The sequence below is a fragment of the Papio anubis genome, chromosome 2 (genome assembly GCF_008728515.1).
Source record: "Papio anubis isolate 15944 chromosome 2, Panubis1.0, whole genome shotgun sequence".
Taxonomy (NCBI): Eukaryota; Metazoa; Chordata; class Mammalia; order Primates; family Cercopithecidae; genus Papio; species Papio anubis.
In genome coordinates, this window is record NC_044977.1 from 55,226,490 (window position 1) to 55,242,850 (window position 16,361).

Consider the following 16,361-nt stretch of genomic DNA (forward strand, 5'->3'; position numbering starts at 1 on the left):
TCCCTTCCGAGCTCCCTAAATTCAGCCCCTCTGCTAGTCCTCCAATACCAGTCTCCAGCCCCCATTCCACCTCCCCCTGTCCCCTCCTACTCCCCTAATACCAGCTCCCAAACCCCCTCCTCAACTCCCCCATGGCCACTTTCAAGCACCTTCCCCTACCCCTTCCAGGTCTCATATCCCCATCCCAGGCTCCCCCCAACTTTCTCATGGCCCCTTCCTAGGCCCCCAATAGGAGACCTTTGCCAGTCCCCCTAGACACCGCCTCAACACTCTCATGACCCCTTCCTCTCTCCCCTTATCAGCTCCCAGACGCCCCCAGCTCTGCCCCAGCCCCCGCCCTCGCGGGTTCCTTGACTCAGGGCCGCTTCTCGCGTGCGTCCCCAGCTCCCGCCCGACAGCCCGGCGCTCCGTCCCGGGCCGGCGGCCCCCGCCAGGCGCCGCCGCCGCCGGCCCCGCCTCCGGGCACCATGCTGCCCTCGCAGGAGGCCTCCAAGCTCTACCACGAGCACTACATGCGGAACTCGCGGGCCATCGGCGTGCTGTGGGCCATCTTCACCATCTGCTTCGCCATCATCAACGTGGTGGTCTTCATCCAGCCCTACTGGGTGGGCGACAGCGTGAGCACCCCCAAGCCTGGCTACTTCGGCCTCTTCCACTACTGCGTGGGCAGCGGGCTGGCGGGCCGCGAGCTCACCTGCCGGGGCTCCTTCACCGACTTCAGCACCATCCCGTCCAGCGCCTTCAAGGCGGCCGCCTTCTTCGTGCTGCTCTCCATGGTGCTGATCCTCGGCTGCATCACCTGCTTTGCGCTTTTCTTCTTCTGCAACACAGCTACGGTCTACAAGATCTGCGCCTGGATGCAGCTCTTGGCAGGTAGGGGAGGGGGTGGGCGGAACCCCCAGAACGAGCGCCGGGGACGGGTCTCCTTCCTGCCAGGTCCCCTTCCTGAAGGAGTCAGGTAGATTTTGCTTCTCTGTGTTAAGACACTCACCTCCTTGGCTGACGGACCCTCAGTGGGTACTGGGGAGGGGGTGCGCTGGATAAAGACACCCTAGGGCAGGGGACAGAGCCTTGGGACTAGATAGGTGGCTCTGTATGCTTGGATATGGGTAGACTGCATTTATTGCTGGGCTAGCATTAAGTTAGTGTCTCCAAGGGTCTCTGTTGGCTGTCTTGGGGGAAATATTTATCTGAATGAGGGGTTACTGTAGGTTTGATCGATTTCTGTTATGTTGAAAAAAAGCATAAAAGGTGAATCAAGAGATCTGGCTTGGACTTTTAACTTGCTGACACTATCAACTTGGGTGTTTCACTTTACTTCTCTGAGGCTCGGTTTCCTCATCTGTAAAACAGTGGAGAAGGTGCCAAAAGGACAAATGAAAGAGTGTTTTGTAACCTTTAAAATGCTGTGATAAGGGCGAGAGGCTGTCTATTGTGCTTATCCAATGTTTTGAGATGTGAGTGGTCAAAAGCATTGGGTGACATGGGTCTCTGGAGGGCAGGTCTCCATCCCCACCTCCCGCCCCTGCACCATGCAGGAAAGTTCTGGTGCCATGCCCAATGGGAGTGAGTCCCTGGGACCCTCCAAAATGTTTGACCAAGGCAGTCATCTTACCCTAAGAACCAGAGAAGGGCCTTTTGGGAATGAGAAATGCTGAGACAATTTTTCAGGACCCATTAGAGTCCCCCACTTCCACCCACCTTTCGATCAGAGATAGATTTTGAAGACTCAGCAACTTAGGCTTTTGCCTAATTGCTGGCAGGGAAGAGAGTTGGGCTGAGGAAAGTGGGGCCAGGGGATGGGAGGGGTGGGGGAGGAGAGCTGGTGAAGGGAAAAGTTTGGAGTCTTCCAGGGATGAGAAAGAGAAGGGGGAAATGTGATTGTCATGCTGCAGAGATGGTTTTTTAAAATAAGCACCTCAGGACATTCAACAAGTGACTGCCATTCCAAAAGAGACCCCCTGGAGGAGGCATTATATCACTTTCTGATGATTCCATTGCTCAGAGCATTGCAGGGAATTAACTTTGGAACATGGAGTGTAATCACTTGAATATCATCATTGAGGAGAGACCTCTATCTTTTAAATGAGGACTGTAACTTTTGGAAATGGCTGGAAGTCACTCCAGGTCAAGTATAGAGAATACAATGGGTCATCAAATTGATAATTGTCACTTGAAATGACAGCCACGGTGTGAGGACAAAGTCATGAGGCTGGTCTGTTTCCACAAGAGGACTTTTACAAATGCAGGGAGGAATTACTGCCTCATTGGAAGAATTGCCCAAACTCCTAAAAGGACTACTTTGAAGAAGGCAGATGTGGACATCCTAATGGGCTTGTTTCAAATTCATCTCACTCAACTCAATTTAGATGTGGATCTTTGAAGAGGATGAGAAAGGTGAACTATAGGATGTGAGGGATATGGCTCCATACTTCTCTGTGGTACCCGTGGAGGTGATATTATGTATTTCTGTTCTATTTCTCCTGCAAAGGCAAGCTGGAACCCTCAATTCATCAACCTTAATCTGGAGTCTGCAGATGAGTTGCTGACCTCTTGGCATTCAAATTCTCTGTAATCTGTGTGGATTTAATCTTGGGGATTTGATGAATTGTCCAACAACCCCCATATAATAATAGAATTTCAGGCACCTTAGAGATCAGCTCCTTCAAATCCCACCTTCCCCTCCCCCTGTTTTAGAGAGAGGAAACTGAGTATAGAGACAGGAAGGGCTTACTTGAGATCACATAGCTGGTAAGGGAGGAAGCTAGTTCTACAGCCAGGGGTTCTTGACTTCTGGCCCAGGGCACTTTTCCTTGCATTACTGCCCTACCCATGTGGGCTGAGGGGGCAGTTGGCAGAGTTGGGCAGTTTATTCCACTTTGTTCAGAGATTTCTGAGTTCTTTGGGTGAGTGACTGATTCACTTTGCTTAATAAAGTGACACCAGGCCAGAGGCCAGAGCACTGGACTACAAGTCTTGGGGGTGGGGGTTCTTGGCTGACTTGGGTCTGTGACTCACCATGCATTGTTAAGTAAGCCTTTTAGTTTAAATCTCAATTTCCCATTTGTACAATAGGGAACTGGGAGCAGGTAGATAAGGTGATTTAAAGTATCTCTTGGCCAGGCATGGTGGCTCACACCTATAATCCCAGCACTTTGGGAGGTTGAGGTGGGAAGATTGCTTGAGGCTAGGAGTTGGAGACTAGCCTGACCAACATAGCGAGACCCTGTCTCTGCAAAAAATAACATAAAATAAATAAAAAATAAAGTATCTCTTTCAGCCCTGTGGGGATCCTGGGACAACTCTTTCATCAAGATCATTCCATTCAGAAAGTGATAAATCAGTCATCCTCAGAGGAACTGTGGAGAATCAAAGGGCTCTGTTTGTGTCACATAAGAATTAAAGTGCTTATCATATGATTTTGTACCTGTTAACTTTTTTTTTTTTTTTTTAAATTTTGAGACGGAGTTTCACTCTTGTTGCCCAGGCTGGAGTGCAATGGCACCATCTCGGCTCACTGCAACCTCCACCTCCCGGGTTCAAGTGATTCTCCTAACTCAGCCTCCCGAGTAGCTGGAATTACAGGCGCCTGCCACAATGCCTGGCTAATTTTTTGTATTTTTAGTAGAGATAGGGTTTCACCATGTTGGCCAGGCTGGTCTCAAACTCCTGATCTCAGGTGATCCACCCGCCTCGGCCTCCCAAAGTGCTGGGATTACAGGTGTGAGCCACCGCGCCTGGCCTGTTCCTGTTAACTTTTATTCAAGTATTTTGGGGTCCTCTGAGTGCAGAGCATGGGGGCATTGGGAAAATACAAAAAGATATGTATTCTTTTGTTTGTTCTTCACCTGCTCTGTAACCATCCCTATGCTTAGTCCTGTAATACTGATATGCGTAGGATGTCATCCCTGTCTCCAAGGATCTTAGGTCTATAAAATGCAATTCCTGCTCTCAGGGAGCATACTGTCTGGTTAAGTCACTATATTAGTTAGCAGTCTTTCAGTGGCGAACGACAGAAACCCAACTCGAGCTGGCTTAAATAAATTAGAAAAAAATAAACAAGCTAGAGTTTATCGGCTCACTTAATTTGAAAGTCAGGAGTATTTGGCTTTGGGCATGGACAGATCCAGATGCTCACATCATGCCATGAAGAATCTGTCTCTCTCCATTTCTTGGTTCCTCTGTGTTCACTCATTTTAAATCCATTTCTGTCTTCAAGGTGACAAATAAGGCTACTAGTAGATCTAATTTACATTGTTTCAGCTTAGCGGTGCCTGTGGAAAAAGAATAATTCGAGCAAACGTTCCAGGGCTGAGCCAGATTGGCCCTGCTTGGTCAAGTGTCCACCTCTTAATTAATCATGGTGACTTTGTCTAAGGCCTGAGCGCATACTTATCCTCGGAACTGCACATGGACTGATAGTGGAGAAAGATCAGTTCCCTCAAAGATAAATCAAGTGTGAGCACCGGAAGAGGGGTAGCATGGGCAAGACAAGTGCCAACAGAAGTTTTCCTCTGGGCAGTCTGAGCACTAATGTGTGCGGGCTGGAAATGCTGTGGAAACCCAGAGCAGCAGAGGGGGCTGCCAGCTTAGTTGGGAAGTGAGGCTTGAGCTGGGTGGGGTGTTACCAGGTGGGAGGTATGAGCGAGCATCCTGAATGGAGAGGAAGATCGTGGGCAAAGACATAGCAGTGAGAAAGACACATCTGGCTTGAGTGTGGCATCCACATAGGGGAGCAGCATGAGGAGAGGCGAGGAAGGAATTATGGGGGCCACAGTATGCTGGGTCAAAGAATTTCAACTTTAATCAGCAGCAGTTGGATGCTACTATGACTTATTATTATTAAAGAAAAATAGCTAACATTTTACATGCATTATATAATTTGATCCTCACAACAATCTTGTGGAGTAGGTACCATTATTCATATTTTATAGGTGAGAAAGCTGAGCCTCAAAGAGGAAAAAGTCATTTGTCCAAGGTCATACAGTTGGTAAGTGGTGGAGCCTGAATTGTAACTTCATATGTCTGACTCTAAAACCTGAGATCAGCCAGGCTTGGTGGCTCATGTCTGTAATCCCAGAATTTTGAGAGGCTGAGGCAGGCAGATCACTTGAGCCCAGGAGTTCAAGACAAGCCTGGGCAACATGGTGAAACCCTGTCTCTACAAAAAATACAAAAATTAGCCAGGCGTGATGGCATGTGCCTGTAGTCCCAGCTACTCAGGAGGCTAAGGCGGGAGGATTGCTTGAGCCTGGGAGGTGGAGGTTGCAGTGAGCCATGATCATACCACTGCACTCCAGCCTGCACAACAGAGCGAGACCCTGTCTCAAAAAAACGAAACAAAACAAAACAAAGAACAAAAATTCCTGAGATCTTGGTTAAAGGAGGATTAATGGTGGGGATAGTGACATGTTTTTGCCAGAAGAGTCAACTGCTAACTAAGTACAGAGGCAGGATATCTCTGCTATGTTTTTTACCTGGTTGTTCCCATTTACTAAGAATATCCAATGTGCCAGCTTCTATGCTAGACATTTTCACACTCATTGTCGTTTAATCCTCATCTGTTAAAATAACTTGCTCCAAGGTCACACATTTAATAAAAGGTGGAACTAAAACTCAACACAAGTCTAATACAGATCTAGAACCTGTTTGTATCACTGAACTGGAACCTAAGAAGTGAATACACAAATCACAGAACTATAAGCTCCATAGACTAAATATTACCTGTGGGCCCGGTGTAGTTAGCCAGGGAACACTCTCAACTGGGTTAGAGATTCAAGCTGAAGTATGGTTAAGGGTCGGGGTGCCAGGATAAGTATGTGCTAGTCGCGTAAGATCACAGGATTATGGCCAGGCACAGTGGCTCTGGCTTATAATCCCAGCATTTTCAAAGGCTGAGGCAGAAGGGTTGCTTGAGGCTAGGAGTTCGAGACCAGCCTGGGCAACATATTGAGACCCCATCTCTACAAATAATTTAAAAATTAGCCAGATGTGGTGGCACTCACCTGTGGTCCCAGCTACTCTGGAGGCTGAGGTGGGAGGATTGCTTGAGCTCGAGAGGTTGAGGCTGCAGTGAGCCATGATCACGCCACGGCACTCTAGCCTGGGCAACAGAGCCAGACTGTGTCTCAAAAATAAAACAAAACGAACAAAGAATAAAGGACTTAGAATCCCTGCTCTGCCACTTTCCAACTGTGGGCCTTGGAGAAATGGGTTTGCCTCTCTGAATCTCAGTTTCTTCATCTGTAAAAACAGAGATTATCATTGCACTTGCTTTGGAAATGAAGGGGGTAAAAATGCTGAGTGTGGTCCTGGTGTATGAGAAGCATTCGATAAATAGTTGCTGTTACTCTTGTGACATAGTCTGAGGGAAGAGCAGTTTATGAGGGATCCTTGATACTTAGAGTTTGGACTTGCCAGGATGACCAAAGGGCTTAAGAAGGCATAAACTGTCAGCTGGAAAGAGTCTTATCAACCCACTTCCCCAGCTCTCTCATTTTAAAGATGTAAGGACTGGGTCTGAGTCTCAGAGAGAAGGGACAAGTTCATGGTGACACAGTGAGACTTGTACCCAGACCTCTCCTCATTCCATGGAAGGGAGGTGATTCTGACCACATTCATTCAATACTAAGTGCTCTGGTGCCTGGACCACAGCAGAGAATAAAATGTGTAGAATGGAATGGAAGCTGGTGGACCCTGGAGGTGGGAGGTGGCAGGAAGTGGGGTTTGGGGGACCTACAAGTGAGTACCTTTCAGCCTTCCAGATGTGTGTTCTTTTTTTTCTTTTTCTTTTTTTTTTTTTTTTGAGACCGAGTCTCCCTCTGTCACCCAGGCTGGAGTGCAGTGGTGCGATCTCAGCTCACTGCAATCTCTGTCTCCCAGGTTCAAGTGATTCTCCTGCCTCAGCCTACTGAGTAGCTGGGATTACAGGCACATGCCACCACACCTGGCTAATTTTTTGTATTTTCAGTAGAGACGGGGTTTCACCACGTTGGCCACAACATGTTAGGTCTCAAACTCCTGACGTCAAGTGATCCACTGGCCTCGGCCTCCCAAAGTGCTGGGATTACAGGCATGAGCCTCTGCACCTGGCCCAGATGTGTGTTCTTAATTATCAGGGTCTCTGGACTAGGAACCTCAACCAGGAACTCCGATCACTGTGGCATCGAGTATTCATCTACATTTCTTTCCATTTCTTTCTTTCTTTTCTTTTATTTGAAACTGTGCCTGGCTCTGTCACCCAGGCTGGGATGCAGTGGTGCAATCATGGCTCACTGTAACCTTGGGCTCCTGGGCTTAAGCAATCCTCCCACCTCAGCCCCCTCAGTAGCTAGAACTACAGGCACACACCACCATGCCTTGTTAATTATTTTATTTTATTATTTTTGAGACAGAGTCTCGCTCTGTTGTCCAGGCTGGAGTGCAGTGGCATGATCTTGGCTCACTGCAACCTCCACCTCCTGGGTTCAAGCAATTTCTAGCTAATTTTTGTATTTTTTAGTAGAGATGGGGTTTCACCATGTTGGCCAGGCTGGTCTTGAACTCCTGTGATCTTGAACTCCAGAGCACTCAAGTGATCTGCTCGCCTCAGCCTTTATTCCATTTTTTTTTTTTTTAGATGGAGTCTCGCTCTGTCACCCAGGCTGGAGTGCAGTGGCCGGATCTCAGCTCACTGCAAGCTCCGCCTCCCGGATTTACTCCATTCTCTTGCCTCAGCCTCCCGAATAGCTGGGACTACAGGCGCCCTTCACCTCGCCTGGCTAGTTTTTTGTATTTTTTAGTAGAGACGGGGTTTCACCGTGTTAGCCAGGATGGTCTCGATCTCCTGACCTTGTGATACGCCCATCTCGGCCTATTCTATTTTTTGTAGAGACAGGGTCTCACTATGTTTCCCAGACTATTCAACTCTTGGTCTCAAGTGATCCTCCCACCTCAGCCTCCCAAAGTGCTGAATTACAGCCTGAGCCACCACGCCCGGCCTATTCTATTTTTTGTAGAGACAGGGTCTCACTATGTTTCCCAGACTATTCAACTCTTGGTCTCAAGTGATCCTCCCACCTCAGCCTCCCAAAGTGCTGAATTACAGCCTGAGCCACCGCTCCCAGCACATTGCCCTGGGCCTTGTTTCAGATTTGATTTGGGATTTTATTCTTCCACTGTCTTTGTTGTATGTGCATGATACTGATAAACACATTGAGAGAATTTCTTTCCTCTTTCCCTCCTCCTCTCCCTCTTTCCTCTGTTCCTCTCTCATTTCTTTCTTCCTCCCCCAACCCTCCCTTCCTTCCTTCCTCTCTCTTTTTTTTTTTTTTTGAGACAGAGTCTTGCTCTGTCTCCCAGGCTGGAGTGCAGTGGCCTGATCTTGGCTCACTACAACCTCCACCTCCCAGGTTCAAGTGATTCTCCTGCCTCAGCCTCCCGAGTAGCTGGGACTACAGGCGTCCGCCACCACTCCCGGCTAATTTTTGTGTTTTTAGTAGAGACGGGGTTTCACCATATTGGCCAGGCTGGTCTCGAACTCCTGACTTTGTGATCTGCCCGCCTCGGCCTCCCAAAGTGCTGGGATTACAGGCTTGAGCCACCGTGCCCGACCTCTCTCTCTCTTTTTAGTACTTTTGAGTTGCTGTTTTACCTTCTTTCCTCTCTTCTGTTCTCCTTTCCTTTCCTCCCTTTACTTTTGCCTCACTTCCCTCTCCCCGCCCCTCTTCTTTTCTTTCTCACATCAACCTTTACTGACGGTGTTGTGTGTGTGTCAGACACTGTGCTAGCCTCTAGAAATCCTGAGTAAGAATCCTTGCTCCCAGGGAGCTCATAGTCTGATGGGAGAGGCAGGAACAAAAACAGATCGTCACAATATGGTACAATACATGAAACGGGAGATTCATGCACAGGATATTCTGAGGGCAGGGAGGGGACTTTGAACACAGTTAAAGAGAGCCAGGGAAGTCTTCCCAAAAGGGTAACATTTGAGCTGAGTCTTAAAGGATGAGTAGGAAAGAGGAACAGGATGATCAAAGGCATGGAGGTGGGAATAGCTGCTGTGTCTGGGGACTCTAAGCAACTAGGCCAGGAAAGGTAAGAGTTGAGACTGGGGAAGTGGGCCAGAGCTGGACTGTAGAGACCTTCTAAGTAATGGTAAGGAGTTTAGGCTTTATTTGGGTGTTTTTTTGTTTGTTTGTTTGTCTTTTTTTTTGCTTGTTTTGAGACACAGTCTCACTCTATGGCCCGGTCTGGAGTGCAGTGGTGTGATCTCGTCTCACTGCAACCTCTACCTCCCGGGTTCAACCTCTATCTCCTGCTTCAGCCTCCCAAGTAGCTGGGACTATAGATGCCCACCACCATGCCTAGCTAATTTTTGTATTTTTAGTAGAGACAGGGTTTCACCGTGTTGGCCAGGCTGGTCTTGAACTCCTGACCTTGGGTAATCCACCTACCTCGGTCTCCCAAAGTACTGGGATTACAGGCATGAGCCACCATGCCTGAACCTAGACTTTTATTTGTAGACAGCAGTTCATTGTTGAAGGGTTTTAAAAAATTTTTTATTTTAATTATTTCCAGACTTTTGACTTTTTGGAAAAGTAATACAAGCACACAAGACAAAATTTGGAAAGTAAAAAGGGTACACAGGCAGACATAAGTCTCCTTTCCATCCTCACTCCCACTTGTTTCTCTCAGAGACAACCCCCATTACCAGTTTCTTGAGTACCCTTTCCAAGAAATTTCTTAAATATACAAGCAAATGCAAATAGTGTTTTTACATAATTAGTGTATTATTTATCTATAGCTGTATAACAAATTACCCCAAGCTGGGCACACGGGCGCTCATCTGTAATCCTGGCACTTTGGGAGGCTAAGGTGGGCTGATCACTTGAGACCAGGAGTTTGAGACCAGCCTGGGCAACATGGTGAAACTCCATCTCTACAAAAACTAGCTAGGCATGGTGGCACACGCCTGTAATCCCAGCTACTCAGTAGGCTGAGATGGAAGCATCACCTGAGCCCAGAAAGGTCAAGGCTGCATTGAGCTGTGATTGTGCCACTGCACTCCAGCCTGGGTGATAGAGTGAGATGTTCCCTAAAACAAAAAACAAAAAAACCCAAAAACAAAAACAAACAAATCACCTCAAAATGTAGTCTCCTGAATCAACAAGCATTTATGATCTTTGTTTCTATAAAGTCACAGTACTTTGGGAGCAGCTTAGATGGGCAGGTAGCTGTGACTCAGGGTCTCTGATGATGTTGCAACCAAGACCTCAGCTGGGGCTACAGTTATCCTAAGGATAACTGGGTTAGAGGACCCACTTTTAAGTTCATTCATGTGGGTGCTGGCAGGAGACCTGAGAATGAGTGCTCCGAGAGAGAAAAAGGAAGAAGCCACACTGCCCACCCCCTTTTTGTGGTATCAATTGTATTGAGATATAATTCGTATGTCATATAATTCACCCATATCAAGTGAACTGTTACATGGTTTTTAGTACATTCACGGAGTTATGCAACCATGACCACAACCAGTTTTAGGATATTTTTCATTACCTCAAGAAGAAACCTTATATACTTTAGCTATCATCCCTTACCCCCTGACCCCCCATTTTCCTCAGCCCTAAGCAACCAGTAATTTACTTTCTGTCTCTATGTATTAGCTTATTCTAGACACTTCATATAAATGGGGTCATATAACCTGTGACTTTTTTTTTTTTTTTTTTTTTTTTTTGAGATAGGGCCTTGCTCTGTTACCCAGGCTAGAGTATAGTGTTGCACTCATAGCTCACTGCAGCCTCAATCTCTTGGGCTCAAGCAATCCTTCCACCTCAGCCTCTCAAGTAACTGGGACTACTGGCATGTGTCACCATGCCCAGCTAATTTTTTAAATTTTTAGTAGAAACAAGGTCTCTCTGTGTTGCCCAGGCACACTCTTGAACTCAAGCAATTCTTCTGCCTCGATCTCCCAAAGCCACCACACCAGGGTACTATATAGTCTTTTGTGACTGACTTTTTTCACTTAGTATAGCACTTTCAAGGTTCATTCATGTTAGAGCACATATCAATATTTTATTTCTTTTTATGGCTGAATAATATCCCCTTGAATGGACATACTATGTTTTGTTTATCTGTTCATCAGCTGATGGACATTTGGGTTGTTCCACCTTTTGGCTATTATGAAGAATGGTATAAACATTTGTATACAAGTTTTTTTTTTTTTTCTTTTTGAGACAGAGTATCGCTCTGTTGCCCAGGCTGAAGAGCAGTGGTGCGATCTTAGCTCACTGCAACCTGCACCACCTGAGTTCAAGTGATTCTTGTGCCTTAGCCTCCCAAGTAGCTGGGATTACAGGCACACGCCACCACGCTTGGCTAATTTTTGCAGTTTTAGTAGAGATGGGGTTTCACCATGTTGGCCAGGCTGGTCTCGATCTCTCGACCTCAGGTGATCCTCCCACCTTGGCCTCCCAAAGTGCTGGGATTACCGGCATGAGCCACCATGCCTGGCCTTGTGTATAAGTTTCTAGGTAGATACATGCCTTCATTTCTCTTGGGTACATACCTAGAAGTAGAATTGCCTGGACAAATGGGAACTCTGTATTTAAAATTTTGAGAAACTGACAGATTTTCCCAAAGTGGCTTGCCAAATCCAAGATCACAAAGATTTACCCCTATGTTTTCTTCTAAAGGTTTTGTAGTTTTGGCTCTTACATTTAGGTCTTTGATCTACCTTTTTTTTTTTTTCTTTGAGGCGAAGTTTTGCTCTGTCACCCAGGTTGGAGTGCAGTGGTGCAATCTCAACTCACTGCAACCTCTGCCCTCCAGGTTCAAGCGATTCTCTTGCCTCAGCCTCCCTATTAGCTGGGATTACAGGCACATGCCACCACACCTGGCTAATTTCTGTATTATTAGTAGAGACAGGTTTTCACCATGTTGGCCAGGCTGGTCTCAAACTCCTGACCTCAGGTGATCCACCTGCCTTGGCCTCCCAAATTGCTGGGATTACAGGCGTGAGCCACACTACCTGGCCTTTGATCCACTTTGAGTTAATTTTTGTATATGGTGTGAGATACGGGGTCCAACATCATTCTTTTGCATGTGGCTATTCAGTTTGCTAGCACCAAGATTGTTCTTTTTCTGTTGAATTGTTCTGGTATCCTTGTCAAATGTTAATTGACCATAGATACATAGATTGCTTTCTAGACTCTCAATTCCATTCAATTGATCTGTATATCTATATATCTATCCTTATGCCAGAACAGACTGTCTTTTAAAAAATTTTATTTTACCGGGCACAGTCTTGATTACTGTCACTTTCTAGTCAGTTTGAAATCAGAAAGTGTGAGTCCTCCAACTTCGTTCTTCATTTTCAAGGTTGTTCTGGTTATCACACTGCCTTTTATGTCCTGATAGCAGACATCACACACCATCACTTCTGCCACACTCTATTATAAGAAATAAGTTCCTAAATCCAGCCCACATTCTAGAGGAGGAGAATTAGGATCCTTCTCTTGAAGGGAGGAATGTCAAAGAATTTGTGGACATATTTTCAAGCCACTGCTAATGGTAATATACTAAACACTTGGTTCTGTGGCTTGCTTTTTTTTTTTTTGTATATAAACTATTTATTAACAGACAAGGCCTACAGACTTATTTCTTCTTGGACACACCACGGTGCGGCCACGGCGGCCAGTGGTCTTGGTGTGCTGGCCTCGGACACGAAGGCCCCAGAAGTGGCGCAGCCCTCTATGGGCCCGAATCTTCTTCAGTCGCTCCAGGTCTTCATGGAGCTTGTTGTCCAGACCATTGGCTAGGACCTGGCTATATTTTCCATCCTTTACATCCTTCTGTCTGTTCAAGAACCAGTCTGGGATCTTGTACTGGCGTGGATTCTGCATAATGGTGATCACACGTTCCACCTCATCCTCAGTGAGTTCTCCCGCCCTCTTGGTGAGGTCAGTGTCTGCTTTCCTCAACACCACATGAGCATATCTTCGGCCCACACCCTTAATGGCAGTGATGGCAAAGGCTATTTTCCGCCGCCCATTGATGTTGGTGTTGAGTACTCACAAAATATGCTGAACTTTTCAGGGATCACTAGAGACATGGCGGCAGCACAAGCGGCCGCATGTAGGCCTCCTGTGGAAGCGTGGCTTGCTTTTTTACTCAACAATACATCTTGGAGATAGTTCTGTATCAGTGTATAAAGAGCCACCTTTTTCTTAACAACTGCATAATAAACTTTTCTATAGATGCATCATAATTTAATTAATATTTATTTACAATATTTTGCTATAATGCTTCAGTGAATAATGTTATATGTAAATTATAATATCTAATACATATGTAAGTATAAGGATAAAGCCCTAGAAGGGGAATTGCTGGATTAAGTGGTATATACATTTACAATTTCACAGACCTATCAACAGTGTCCTTCACAGAGGTTGCATAAAGTCACACTCCCATAAGCAATGTATGATCATACCTGTTTCTCCATGTCTTTGCCAACTGAGTGTGTTATCAAATATTTCATTTTTTCCACCCTGATAGAAAACACTCTCTTATTGTTGTAATTTGCCTTTCTATTATTATGAATGAGATTGAATACCTCTTTTATATATGTAATTGTTATATATATGTATATTTTTTTAACTGTCATTTCTTAAATTTTGAAAATCAATGTAATGGCATTTTTCCACTTTAATTTGTAAGAGCTCTTTATATACTAAGAAAGGTAGCCTTCTGTGTGTGAGATGAGTTACAAATATTGCTTCTCAGTTTATCTTTTGACTTTGTCTATGGATTTTTCCCCCATGGGGAAATTGTTTTCTTTTTACTATAAGCAAATCATCAATTCCCTCTTTTATGGTTGCTGGGTTTAGTGTTATACCTAGAAAGGCTCTGAAGTGTTTCAAGTCTGAGGGGAACATGATTGGATCTGGTTGCTGGTGAAGAGGATGGATTGGAGGTATCAGGAGGATAAGGGTTGGACTATTCTTTTTTTATTTTTTTCGAGATGAAGTCTCACTCTGTTGCCCAGGCTGGAGTGCAGTGGCGCAATCTCTGCTCCCTGCAACCTCCACCTCCTGGGTTCAAACAATTCTTCTGCTTTAGCCTCCCAAGTAGCTGGGACTACAGGTGCCCACCACCACACCCAGCTAATTTTCATATTTTTTAGTCGAGATGGGGTTTTGCCATGTTGGCCAGGCTGGTCTGGAATTCCTGACCTCAAGTGATCCACCCGCCTCAGCCTCCTAAAGTGCTAGATTACAGGTGTGAGCCACCACGCCTGGCCCCAGAGGAGTTTAATGCATTATGAGTGCCCTGGATCAGTAATCTGTACCTGGCACATAGGTGCTTAATTAATGTCTGTTGAATGAATGAATGAATGATGATATCTGATTTAAGTCTCAGCTCTGCCACCCATTCCTTCGGAGGCAGCACAGTTTAGTGGTCAGAAAACCTGAATTTGGGCTGGGTGTGGTGGCTCACATCTATAATCCCAGCACTTTAAGAGGCTGAGGTGGGCAGGTCACCTGAGGTCAGGAGTTCGAGACCAGCCTGGCCAACATGGTGAAATCCTATGTCTACTAAAAATACAAAAATTAGTTGGGCATGGTGGCATATGCCTGTAATCCCAGCTACTCAGGAGGCTGAGGCAGGAGAATCGCTTGAACTGGGAAGGAGGAGGTTGCAGTGAGCCAAGATTGTGCCATTGCACTCCAGCCTGAGTGACAGAGCAAGACTCCATTAAAAAAAAAAAAGAAAGAAAGAAAACCTGAATTTAAATTCTGACTGTGGTGTTACCAACTAAGTGTTCTCAGGAATATTACCTGATTTCTGAGTCTCAGTTTACTCACCTGTAAAATGGGGACAATAATAATAACTGCCTCATGGCGCTGTTGAAGGATTGATTGTGAATTTGTGTGCACACCACGGCAGAAACAAAACATTTATTAATTTTAGCGATTATTATTTGTTGTTGTGTGACCAGAATCAAATCACTTTGGCTTCAACTTTCCAATATTCCATGGCCTGTGCTAGAACAAGGGAGAAAGGGTTGAAAAGTGGGAACAGTTGGGAGAGGAGCCTGGAGAAGTAGTTAGAGCTGGCTTATGGAGGGCCTTGACCGTGGCTTTGGAGTTCAGGTCTTATTCCTAGATGATGAACAATCACTTTCAGGCATGGGAATGACCAGGGTCAGATGTAGGTTTAAAAGGATGACTTGGGAGGCTGCTATGGAGAATGGACCAGTTGGAGGCTCGATGGAAGCAGGGAGCCCGGGAAGAAGGCGGTCCAGGTGAGAGATGCCAAGGATGGTGGAGGGAGAGGAGGAGAAAGATTGGAGACCTATTTAGAAGACCAATGGGTGTGTTGGGTTCGAGGACAAGGCAGTTCTTACAATGACTCCAAGTTTCTTACGGATAATTGGGTCTGTGGAGTGACATTCACAAAGGACATAGGATGAAGAACAGACCTGGGGTGGAGGAAGAGAAGGTCTGTTTGGGAAACACTGATTTTGAGGTTCTTATGAGATATGCAAGAGGAAAGGTCCAATGAGTGTTACTGCGGTCTGGGGATGAGGAGAAGGTCTCAGCTGTGGATGGAGATTTGAGGCATCATCGTATGAATCTGAGCATAGACAAAATTGCCCAAGGAGAATGTATGGAGGGAGAAGAGACAGCCTAGGGAACAGCAACCTTAAGGAGCAGGTGGAGGAGGAGGAGTCAGAAAAACCAACTGCGAGACAGGAGTCAGAGCAGGAGGAGGCAAATTAGCAACTGAGGGCCTGAGGAAGATAGGCTCGAGGAAGGCCACATGTCTGCAGGAGAAGGTGGACTTGGAAGGGATGGGGAGAGCAGCGGGAGGGTTTTCACCAAATCCTAGAGGTGTATGTGGCAGAGCCAGCCTAGGACAATAGGGTGACCCCGAGGAGGGACAGATGCCAAGGTTATTAACAGGCTGTGGACTCCGTGCAGGCTGGGCCTAGGGTGGCAGATGAGAGTAAATGCTGTTACCAAATAATTACCGCACAAAGGGATGGGGGTTCCATCTCTCCACAAGTCATCTGTGATGCCAGATGCCATTATTTGTGTTCCCAACAGTGCCCCCGTCCAAAACTGTGAGCCCCTCAAGGTCTGGAACCATGAGTTGAGACTGAATGACTTAGAGGAAGAGTGTCCCAGGGAGAAGGGGTGAATTTGACACGTTTTCAGGGACAGAAAGGATGGCAGTGCAGCCAGAGTGCAAGCGAGAGGCTGAATGGCACCAGAGGAAATGGAGGGAGGCTGGGGCCTGGAAGCCACTGTCAGCTGTTGTCAGGAATTTACTCTGAATGCCATGGAGAGAGAGAGTTAAGTAGGGGAGCTAGTTTCTTTCTT

General features: G+C 46.3%; 1 protein-coding gene and 1 pseudogene across 2 annotated transcripts in view; one reads left to right on the top strand and one right to left on the bottom strand.

Moving 5' to 3' along the window:
• LHFPL4 (LHFPL tetraspan subfamily member 4) overlaps positions 1 to 16,361 on the top strand; it is a 52,152-nt gene that overhangs the window by 685 nt on the left and 35,106 nt on the right. Inside the window, exon 2 of the mRNA XM_003894138.4 lies at positions 385 to 873. Coding sequence (XP_003894187.1) covers positions 468 to 873 — 406 coding nt within the window. The 5' untranslated portion in view covers positions 385 to 467. The remainder of the gene's footprint in view (positions 1 to 384; positions 874 to 16,361) is intronic.
• On the bottom strand, positions 12,594 to 13,087 carry LOC101006253 (annotated as a pseudogene). Its single transcript, XR_643516.3, has one exon. The product of XR_643516.3 is annotated as a 40S ribosomal protein S18 pseudogene (transcript).